We start from the raw sequence: 11,618 nt of genomic DNA, 5'->3' as shown, positions 1-11,618 counted from the left end.
GGTGCGTGCGCTTGCCAGAAAGAGAGAGACAGAGACAGAATATGAGAAATCACCCCCCAGGGGGATGGCCATGCTGCAATCCCTTCTCTTCCATTCTCCTCATGAGATCTTGGGCACACACACACACGCACCCGGCGTGAGTTTAAGCCACTGGGTCCAGGCCTTGAACCATGGTTGACTAGACTACATGGGAGTCCAGCAACATAGCCATTACTCGAACTGCTGGTCCCACAAATTTTTTAAAATGTGCTCTAACACAATGAAAAAGCTTTAACGTTTTAAAAGAGGTTTTTATGCCTTTCCTCTAGTTTATTTTTATTTTATATAAAAAATATTTTAAGAGAGGTTTTTGCTATAGGGCACATGCGCTCACCAGAAACAGAGAGACAGAGAGACAGAAAGTGAGAAATAACCCCTTGGGGAGATGGTGACGCTGCAATCTCTCCTCCTCCATTCTCCTCCCAGGATCTTGGGCACGCACACATGCATGCATATGTGCCTGACATGAGGTGTTTTTTTGTTTTTTTGTTTGTTTGTTTTTAATATGATCAGTTATTTAATTAGGTTCTTGGCAAAAAAATCTAGAACACCAATTTGTGAGGATCAGCTCCATTTGTAAGGGCAAACATGGATCGCAGGTAGCCCTGGGGCTGAGGAACAGCTTTGATTTTTGGTAAAATTTGCGAATCCACAGCTTTCTGATCAACCTTGCGCTGCTCTGAAATCTCGTATTCTCCTTCTCTGTGTCAAAGATCTCACCTTCCTGGTGTCTGGGCTTCCGCAGTTTCTTTTTCTTGAAGTAAGCATCGGTGAGGTGCTTAGGGATTTTTACTTTGCTAATACTAATTTTCGTGGAGGTGGCAATGACAAATTTCTGGTGTGTGCATGAGTTTTAAGCCACCAGATCTGGGACGTGAACTGCGGTCAACTATGTGGGAGTCCAGCGACGTAACTTTTACTCCATCTGCTGGACCTCCTCTAGTTTATTTTTAAAAAACAATAATATGAGCCCAATTTATGTATGTCAAGGTGTCAGAGAGCATGGGTCAGTGGATGCTGAGGGTGGGGGCTGGCATGCAGGAGGTATAGAATTGGAAAGGAATATTGCAGAATGGATACAGTTTTGGGACAGGATACAGAAAATAGAAGGCATTCAGAGTAGGCAAAGAGCCTGATTTAAAGACCAGGTTAATTCGGGAGGTGGAGTGGAGACCAGCCTTCCCTGGAGTTGAGTTTGCATTTGGGAGAAGTGAGGATAGTCCAGGCTGGCGGTCTGGGACAGGGACAGGTCTAAATAGCAGGAGATGAGCACCCTAATCGCCCAGCCCTCTCGGTCTGTCTTCATTTAGCCTTTGTGATCGTCACCGTTTTTCTTCCTTTTCTAACTTCTTCCCTGTCCGGTGTTGAGGTGTAATGAACTGATGATACAGTGTTCCAGGTTCAGATACATCATGGTGTAGTTCCAGAGTATGTTAACAAATCCAATTTGGGCTCCGATGAAGAATTTGGGCTTGGGGACCAGCAGTTAGCGACTGCAGTTCGAGTCCCGGACCCGGTGGCTTAAACTCACTCCGGGCGCGTGTGCGTGCGTGCCCAAGATCCCAAGAGGGGAATGGACAAGACCCCAAGAGGGGAATGGAGGAGAAAGGATTGCAGCATGGCCATCCCCACTGGGGGGTGATTTCTCGCTGTCCCTCTGTTTCTCTCTTTCTGGCAAGTGCACGCGCCCTATAGCAAAAACCTCCCTAAAAAAAAAAAAAAAAGCATCTGGGCTTTGCTGATGAAGTTCATCGTTCGTCTTAGGCTTTCTCGCTGTACCAGCACATTGGGCTGACATCTTTAAAAAATAGTGTGCTGTGATATTTCAAGATTCTTTCCCCTGATGGTAATTTATGGCCCCTACCCTTAAGCCTATGTGATTAGATTTGCTTTTCTGCATACGTTGCTGGCCATGGGTTACTGGCAGGAGATAATTCTCTCTCTCTCTCTCTGTGTCTCTCTGTCTCTCTTTTAAAGTGGCCCCCAGGCACATGCACTTGTGTGAGAGAAGGCGAGAGAGGGGCAGAGGGAGCTGGAGGTGGAGAAAGGACCTCATCCCCAAGAGGCTGTGGTCACAGCGCAATCCCTGCTCCATTCCTCACTTGTCTGGCAGGTTTTTCAAACCACTGAGACTAGGTTTTGAACCTTGGTTGTTCCGTAGGATCTGGCTTCCCTTAACCACTAAACTACAGGACTGGACTGATGGTAGTTTCTTTTTTTTTCTTTTAAAATATATTTTATTTAATTTTTATTTTTGATACACCCCTTAACCACCATGCCACCTGCTGGCCCCCAATAATACTCTTTCTTTTCTTTTTTTGGAGAGGTTTTTGCTATAAGGCGCGTGCGCTCGCCAGAGAGACAGAGAGAGAGAGAGAGAGAGAGACAGAAAGGGAGAAATCACCCCCCAGGGGGGATGGTCACGCCGCAATCCCTTCTCCTCCATTCTCCTCTTGGGATCTTGGGTACGCACGCACACGCACCTGGCATGAGTTTTAAGCCGCTGGGTCCGGGACGCGAACCGTGGTCAACTACGTGGGAGTCCAGCGACATAGCCATTACGCTAACTGCTGGTTCCCAATAATACTCTTTCAAAGAGAGTATCTAAGGATCTTCTGTTTATGCCCAGTCATCTAACCTAACCAGCCAACTGAGAGCTTTCTGCAGAGTTTAGTGTGTGTGTGTGTGTGTGTGTGTGTGTGTTTTAGGTTTTTGCCATAGGTTTTTGCCTCTCTCACCTGAGAGAGAGAGGTAAAAAGTGAGAAATCATCCCTCTGGTGTCTGGCCATGCCATAATCCCTTCTTCTCCATTTTCCTCTCGGGAATTTGGGCATGCACACGCTTGCCCAACATGATTTTCAAGCCACCAGGTTGGGGACTTGAACCATGGTCAGTCATGTCAGAGTCTAGTACCTTAACCACCACTTTCTCCCTCCCCCTAGTTTTTGTTTAATTTTTTAAAGTTATCAGAGGGCACATGCATGAGAAGGAGAGAAAGAGAGAGTGAGAGCACATCCCAGTAGGACATGGAGCTGCCATAATCCCTTTTCTCCATCTCTCCTTCCTGTCTGAATTTTGGGCATGCACCCACATGCACCTGGTGTGTCTTTCAAGCTGCCAGGGCCATGATTTGAACCACGAACAGCCATGTGGGATCTAGCTCCCAGTCACAGTGCTTAACTGTGCTATGGGGCCAGCTCTATCCACTGGTTTTATATTTCACTATTAAAAGGTTTTGTGGGTGTGGAGAGTTTGAGTATGCGTACCTTAGTAGCTGTACAGAACAAATGCAAATCATCAGGGCCAGCTGGTGGCACGGTGGCCAAGGCAGCTGAATCCCACACGGCCACCTGTGTAGTCTGAGTCCCGGCCCCAGCAACTTCAGAGACATACCAGGAGCCTGTGTGTGCCCAGAACCCCCGAAGGAGGGAGAAATGGAGAAGGGATTTGGGCATGACCGTGCTCCGCTGGGGGTTGTTTTCTTCCCCTCTGTCTTTGTCTGGAAAGTTCATGTGCCCTCTGGTGATTAAAAAAAAAGGTACTTTAACCAGTTGCCTATTGATAATAATCCTTTTTCTTTTAATAGGTAAATTCAGTCCATTTATTTTTAATTAATTTTGAATAACTATATGGTCTTAGTTCTATTTTTAATATTTTCTTTAAAATATTTTACTATGTGAACTGGGCTTATTTTAGGGGCATGCATGTATGTATACTGATAATTTTGGACGGTTTATCTTTTTATTCTAGTGATTACATTTGTACATATAACTTTTTTTTCCCCAAACATGCAGTTGGTTGTACCTGTTCATGCCATAGGGCATGCATGCTCACCACAGAGAGACAGAGAGTGCATGCTCACTAGAGAAAGACGGGGGGCAGGGCGCAGGGGGTGCTGAGAGGGAAAGTGAGAAAACAAGCCACCAGGTTCGGGACTCAAACCATAGCTGGCCATGTAGGAATCCAGTGCTCCAACCTCCATGCCACCTGTTGGCCCCATATACATACAACTTTATACTTTGTATTACTTCTGACATTATCTATTGCCTTTTAATCCTGAACAGTGATGATATTAGTGTATTTTCAGGACCAGCAGTCGTAGTAATGGCTTATTGCTGGACTCCCACGTAGTCAATCATGGTTCAAGTCCTGGACCTGGTGGCTTAAACTCACATTGAGCTCATGGTGCATCTGTGTGTGCCCAAAATCGTGAGAGGAGAGTGGAAGAGAAGGGATTGTGGTGCGGCCATCCCCCCTGGGAGTGATTTCTCGCTTTCTATCTCTCTGTCTCTCTCTGTCTTTCTAGCGAGCGCACACGCCCTATAGCAAAAACCTCTCCACAAAAAATATTAGTGTATTTTCTGTCCCCTCCTTCCCTACCTGCTTTTAGTGATTATATATATATATATATTTTTTTTTTGAGAGGTTTTCACTATAGGGCACGTGCGCTCGCCAGACAGAGAGAGACAGAGAGACAGAAAGCGAGAAATCACCCCCCAGGAGTGATGGCCACGCCGCAGTCCCTTCTCCTCCATTCTCCTCTCGGGATCTTGGGCACACATGCACACGTGCCCGGCGTGAGTTTTAAGCCGCCGGGTCCGGGACGTGAACCACGGCTGACTACGTGGGAGTCCAGTGACATAGCCATTATGCTAACTGCTGATTCCCATTAGTGAATATGTTATTATTGCTATTTTAAATTTGCTGTAGGGCACGTGCACTTGCAGAGAGAAGAGAGAAATGGGGGGGTGAGAAATCACCCCCAGGGGTATGGCCATACTGCAGTCCTGTCTCTTCTGTCCTCCGCTCAGGATTTCGGGCACATGCGCGCGTGTTTTTCAGGTCTCCGAGTCCAGGACTCAAGCTGTGCAGTCGGCCATGTATGCCTTAGCTACCACATCGCCTCTCTGGCCCGTATTATTAGTTTCAGTTTTAGTTTCTATCTTAAAGCACACCATGTCTCTCTTACTTGAGCTATCGGCTTTAAGTATCTTTTGAGCCCTGTCACTAAAAGATGAGGAAATCAGTGTATTTATTGTCAACTTTTTCCTCCTTATTTTAATATAGGCCAATGATATTACTTTCATGTTCTCTTCTGCAACCATAAAGCCTCACATTTAAGGCTCATTCCAAGGGAGGATCAATTCAGCCTTCTCCCCGATCCCTTGCCATGGGTGCACATTTATCTCATGGCAGTTAGAGCGTGTCCTTGCCCGGTTTCTTCAGGCAGGGGTTAAGGAAAGCATATTCCCTGGGTTAAAAAATGTTTTTCTAGGGACCAGCAGATGGTGTAACGGTTATGTTGCTGGACTCCCACATGGCTGACCATGGTGAGTCCTGGGCCCAGTAGCTTCAAACTCACGCCAGGTGCGTGTGGGTGCATGAGGTCATGGAAAAATGGAATTAAAGCACAAGTTTACTTTGGTGCAAAAGATTTTCAAAATGCACACACAGATTTTTCATAATATGCATTTTCTGTGAACTCTTTGAAGCTCCTTTATGTGTCTGTATTACTCTTTACATATTTGGGAGTGGGAACACTGGTTCTTAGGGTGTGTGTGTTTCTTTCTTCCTAGATGTGGCCGAGTTGTTTTGAATGGTTCTGTCACTTTACGCCCACCATAGTGTGTGAGACTCCCTGGGTCACTCCTTCCTGAGTGTGTAGTGTTGCTTCACTGTCTTTTAGCCCACTGAGCCTTTATGGTAGGTAATATTGCCATTTTACAGGTGAAGAAACAGGCTCAAAGTCATCGTATATGGGGCCAGCAGGTTGCCTGGTGGTTAAGGCACTGGACTCCCACATGGCTGACTATGGTTCAAGTCCCGGACCCGGTAGCTTGGTTTCTCTCCATCTCCCACCCCCACTGTGTCCCTCTCTGGTCAAATATTAATTTATTAAGTTAAATGAAATAATTCTTTTTTCTTTTTTTTGGAGAGGTTTTTGCTATAGGGCACGTGTGTGCGCTTGCCAGAAAGACAGAGAGAGGCAGAGATATAGAAAGTGAGATATCACCCCCTGGGGGGATGGCCAAACTGCAATCCCTTCTCCTCCATTCTCCTCTCGGAATCTTGGGCATGCATGCACACGCACCTGCATAACCCACTGGGTCTGGGATTTGAACCGCGGTCACCTACATGGGAGCTCAGCAACATAGCCATTATGCTAACTGCTGGTCCTGATATAATTCTTTTTAAAAACAGTAGTCCTATAACTTGGTACAAGTTCACAGTAGGGTTGGGTAACAGAACTCTGCTCTCTCCAACTCCATTACCTTTCCACAAATGGAACTTCTTCTGTTTTAGAGAGAGATTTTTGCTATAGGGTGCATGCGCTCACTAGAGAGACAAAGAGACCGAAAGTGAGAAATCCCCCCCCAGAGGGAATGACCACGCCATGATTCCTTCTCCTCCATTCTCTTCTTAGGACTTTGGGTATTCATGCGCATGTGCCCGGCGGGAGTTGTAAGCTGCCCGGGTCCGGGACTCAGACTGCAGTCGGCCGTATGGAAATCCGGCCACATAACCATTGCATCATCTGCTGGTCCCAGATGGGACTTCTTGACAGTCGGCTGTTCAGGTCACTGAAACTCCACGAGGGAAATGTACATTGTTTTCTTAAAGAGTAGCTTGCTATCTTTGGGGTTGGCTTGGGGATAGCTCTCGGAAGTCCTGCGTAATTCTGCAGTGCAGATGGTATTCAGCAAGATGTTCAGTTTGCTGACAACTTATTCTTTCTTTTTCTTGCTTTTAGCATCCAACCTGTGTATGGAGCACAGCACCCTCCTCTGGACCCCCGGCTCACCAAAAAGTAAGTCAAGATCATTTTCCTTCCATGCATCTACTTCTTCCATTATCTCCACACCCTAGCGGCAGTTTCCCCTTTGGCCTTTTCTTTTCCCCTATTTTGATCTAGAGATGAGCAAACTTCTTACCCTTAAATGACTCATTACTAAATGGGAAATTAACTCACATCAGAGATTTTGTGTTTTCCTACCCGGGGGGTGGAATGTATAGGGTTGGGTGTTGTCGTCTCTGTTCTGGTCAGAGTCTTTTTTTTGCTGCAGGGTATGTGTGCTCACCAGGCAGAGTAGACAGTATCCACCATGGGGAAGGAGCATGCTGCAGTCTCTCCTCCGTTTCTCCTCCCCACTGAGATTTTGGGCACGCACCAAATGCACCTAACATGTTTGTCAAGCTGCCGGGTGCGGAGTTCGAACCTCACGACCAGCCATGTAGGATACAGCTGCCTTCACCACCACACCACAGAGCCTGCGCTGGTCAGCGGATCTTTAGTGATTAAATACTGTCCCTGAAACCAGATGATTGATGACACCCACAGATCCTCTAGTAGGAGATCTGGTTTTGAGGGCTCATTGCTTCTGAATATAGGGAGATCTGCCACCTTTTCCTTGCTTATCCTGGCAGAACCAGGACAAATAGAAGAAAAATTGTAGGCTAGCATTCTTTTTTTTGAGAGACTTTTGCTAGAGGGCACGGGTGCTGCTGGAGAGACAGAGACATAGAGGCAGGAAGTGAGAAATCACTTCCTGGAGGGATTGCCACGTAACTGTCCCTTCTCCTCTGTTCTCTTCCTAGGATCTTAGACATGCACCCACACACACCTGGCGTGAGTTTGAAGCTACTGGGCCCAGGATTCAAAGTGCAGTTGGCCATGTGGGAGTCCAGTGACAACCACTGTGCCATCCACTGGTTCTTGAAGGCTAGCGTTCTTTAGGTCATCATTCTCTCTACATAGTCGAGGAAACTCAGGCAAAAGTGAGATAGAGTTAAAAGCTCCCTTGAGGACCAGCCCCATAGCACAGTAGTTAAGCCCTATGATAGGGAGAGGGATCCCCACATGGCTGACAGTGGTTTGAATCTTGGCCCCAATGGCTCGAAAAACACCCAGGTATATGTGTGTGCATGCCATGACAGGATGGTGAAATGGAGGAAAAAGGATTGCAGTACGACTCTGCCCTACTGGGGGTGTGTTCTCTCTGGCTGTTGCATATTCCCTCTGGTAATTTAAAACAAGAAAAGAAAAGCTGGGCTAGCAGGTGACATGGTAGTTAAGGTGGCTGGAGCTGTGTTTTGCATCCCAGACCCAGTGGCTTGAGAAACATGTTGGGCGTGTGTGCGTGCATGCTCAAAATCCTGAGAGGAGAGTGGAGGAGAAGGGATTGTGGTGTGGGCATCGTCCTTGGGGGTGGGACTTGGAGGGCAGAAGGTGCTTTCTAACCCTCCCCACCCCGTTTCTGTCTCCAGCAAGGGCATGTGTGCTATAGCAAAAACTAAAAAAAGAAAACAAATGAACAAACAGTCAATAAAACTCCTTGTAGGCCAGCAAGTGGAGTGGTGGTTAAGGCTCTAGATTCCCACATGGCTGACCATGGTTTGAGTCCTGGACCCGGCAGCTTGAAACTCACACCAGGTGCACATGCATGCCGGCACAAAATCCCAAGAGGAGAATGGAGAAGGGATTGTAGTATGGCCATCCCTCCGGGGGGTGGTGGTGGTGATTTCTCCCTTTCTCTCCCTCTATATATGTCTGTTTCTCTCTCTCTCTGGTGAACCTATGCACCTGATGGCAAAAAACTCTAAAAAGTAAATAAATAAATCTGGGGGAGGCAGGTGGCAGGGTAGTTAAAGGTGCTGGACTCCCACATGGCCTACTGCGGTTTGAGTCCCGGAGCTGGTGGCTTGCTTTCTCACTTTCCCTTTCCCTTTCTCTTTCTCTCTCTCATTCTGTCCCACTCTGGTCAAATTTTAAAATAAATATATATTAAAAAAATAAAGTTAAATGCAATAATTTTTTAAACTAAGAAGTCTGGAGACTGATTCTAGCAAATCTCTAATAAATTATTTTCAAACACAGCAGAGATTCTGTTAATAGATCCGAGGTGTGTGCATGTATCCATACTCCCAGTTGTCACAGTATCACACCTGTCTCTCGTGGGCCATCACGCAGTGAGTTTAAATGAGGAGGCAGGTCACTTTCTCAGATTTTTCTAAGCGCTTTGTCCTCTGTCTTTGGGCATACTTAATCTTAGAGACCTATGTCTGAGGAAGGTGTAGTTTATGATGAAATCTGAATGGTTTCAAAGATACAGACCTAGGTTCTCACCCTTTTGGGGCTTAGTGATAATTCCACCCTTTCTTCCTACAGTCAATGAGGAAATAAAGACAATGTGCAACTATGATAGCAACGTTATGGTACTCTGGAAAAGACAAGAGCGTAGAGACAGTAAGAAAGATCGGTGGATGCGAGGGGCTGGGAGAAACGCAGAGCAGGCAGAGCACCTGGCTGCTGGGGCAGTGGAGATACTCCGTATGACACAGCCACGGGGGGACACGTCATTTTACGGCCTACAGAGTGTACAACACGAAGAGCCAACCCTAACTTAAAGCATGGACTTGGGGAGGTTGCGACATGTCAGCCTAGGTTCATGCACTGTAACAGATGTAACCTGGTGGGGTTGTTGATAGAGAGGGGTGGGCCCACGTGGGGGAGCGAGTGCAGGTAGGAAATCTTTGTACTTCCCTTTTGATTTTGCTGTGAACCTAAAACTGCTCCAAATAACTAAATAAATGTTATTATTTTTACCATTTTATTTTTAGGTTTTTGACATAGGATACATGCATTCATCGAAGAGAAACAGAGATGGTGAGAGGGAAAGTGAGAAATCACTCTTCAGGGGGATGGCCACACCACAATCCCTTCTCCTCCATTCTACTCTTGGAATTCTGGGCACATATGTACACATGCCCAATATGATTTTCAAGTTGCCCGGTCTGGGACTTGAACCATGGTTGGTCATGTGGAAATCCAGCACCTTAACCACCACACCACCTGCTGGTCCAATAAAATATTTTTTAAAAAGAAAGGGGAGGGAACCAGCAGTTAGCGTGTCGCTGGACTCCCACTTAGTCAACCGCGGTTCGCGGCCTGGACCCGGTGGCTTAAAACTCATGCCGGGCACGTGTGCGTGCGTGCCCAAGATCCCAAGAGGAGAATGGAGGAGAAGGGACTGCAGCGTGACCATCCCCCCTGGGGGGTGATTTCTCGCTTTCTGTCTCTATGTCTCTTTCTGTCTGTCTGGCGAGCGCACACGCCCTATAGCAAAAACCTCTCCAAAAAAAAAAAAAAGAAAGGGGAAAAAAGATAATATATGTTAAAGTATTTTTAATGCCTAGAAAATTTTAATGCCTAGAAAAAATGCTATATCAAATATATTTATCGATATTTTGATAATTTTTAAATAGGTGAATATATGGTACACTTTCTGTAATTCTGTTAATATCAACTTGATATTTTATTTATTTATTTTTTTTGGAGAGGTTTTTGCCATAGGGCGCGTGCGCTCGCCAGACAGAGAGAGACAGAGAGACAGAAAGCGAGAAATCACCCCCCAGGGGGGATGGCCACGCTGCAATCCCTTCTCCTCTGTTCTCCTCTCAGGATCTTGGGCACGCACGCATACGCACCCAGCGTGAGTTTTAAGCCACCGGGTCTGGGACACGAACCGCGGTCGACTACATGGGAGTCCAGTGACATAGCCATTACGCCACCTGCTGGTCCCTCAACTTGCTATTTTTGTCATATGCTAAGTATGTGGAAGGTATCATCTTCTGAATTACTATGGAAGCATAATTTTTTCTCTTGTTTCATAAACCACTAGGATGTAATCTTTTTTTTTTTAAGTATTATTTTATTTAACTTTATTTATTTTAATTTGACCAAGGAGGAACAGAGAGAGAGAGAAAGCAAGCCTCCAGACCCAGTACTCGAACCGTGGTTGGCCATCTGGGAGTCCAGCGCCCTCAACCACCACGCCACCTGCTGGCCCCAAGGATGTAATCGTTTTGATGTCAGAACTCTGTTTTGGTTATCACTACACCCTTAGCTCCTAAAACAGTGTGATACACAGCAGGTGCTCAGACCGCAGTGGGCCGTGTGAGAGGCCTCCTGCTATCCCCTCATTTATGTTCTTTTTTTTCCTATTTATTCATTGTGATTTTGGGGCCACCAGATCCGGGACCTGAACCATGGTCAACTATGTGGGAATCCAGTGCCTTAATCACCATGCCGCCTGCCAGCCCCTCATTTACATTCTTAACAGGTCTTTCTTTCCTTTCCTTTTCTCCCTTCCCCCCTCCCCCAAGGTATATCTATTTACCAGAGAGAGGGGGAGAGGGAGAGAGCATCCAAGTGGGACATGGTCGTGTCACAGTCGCTTCTCCTCTGTCACCATCTGCCGGGTTTAGCTCGGCATGAACACGTTTTTTTGAGTGGGGAAGGCTGTGAATTAGAAATAGATGCAATAACAAAACACACAAAGACACACAAGTATAGGGAACCAGCAGTTAGCGTAATGGCTATGTCGCTGGACTCCCACGTAGTCGACTGCGGTTCGTGTCCCGGACCCGGTGGCTTAAAACTCATGCCGGGCATGTGTGCATGCATGCCCAAGATCCCGAGAGGAGAATGGAGGAGAAGGGATTGCGGCATGACCATCCCCCCTGGGGGGTGATTTCTCGCTTTCTGTCTCTATGTCTCTCTCTGTCTATCTGGCGAGCAC

The 11,618-nt window shown here is 46.6% G+C and overlaps 1 protein-coding gene across 1 annotated transcript in view; it reads left to right on the top strand.

Moving 5' to 3' along the window:
• The window catches only part of TBC1D22B (TBC1 domain family member 22B), a gene marked incomplete in the record, with an annotated part of 102,702 nt that overhangs the window by 14,271 nt on the left and 76,813 nt on the right, over positions 1-11,618 (top strand). Inside the window, 1 exon segment of the mRNA XM_014587860.2 lies at positions 6,791-6,847. Coding sequence (XP_014443346.1) covers positions 6,791-6,847 — 57 coding nt within the window.

The sequence above is a fragment of the Tupaia chinensis genome, unplaced genomic scaffold (genome assembly GCF_000334495.1).
Source record: "Tupaia chinensis unplaced genomic scaffold, TupChi_1.0 Scaffold000238_1, whole genome shotgun sequence".
In the NCBI taxonomy this organism is placed as follows: domain Eukaryota; kingdom Metazoa; phylum Chordata; class Mammalia; order Scandentia; family Tupaiidae; genus Tupaia; species Tupaia belangeri.
Note: the sequence above shows the minus strand (reverse complement) of the source record. Positions and strands in the feature narration are given on the sequence as shown.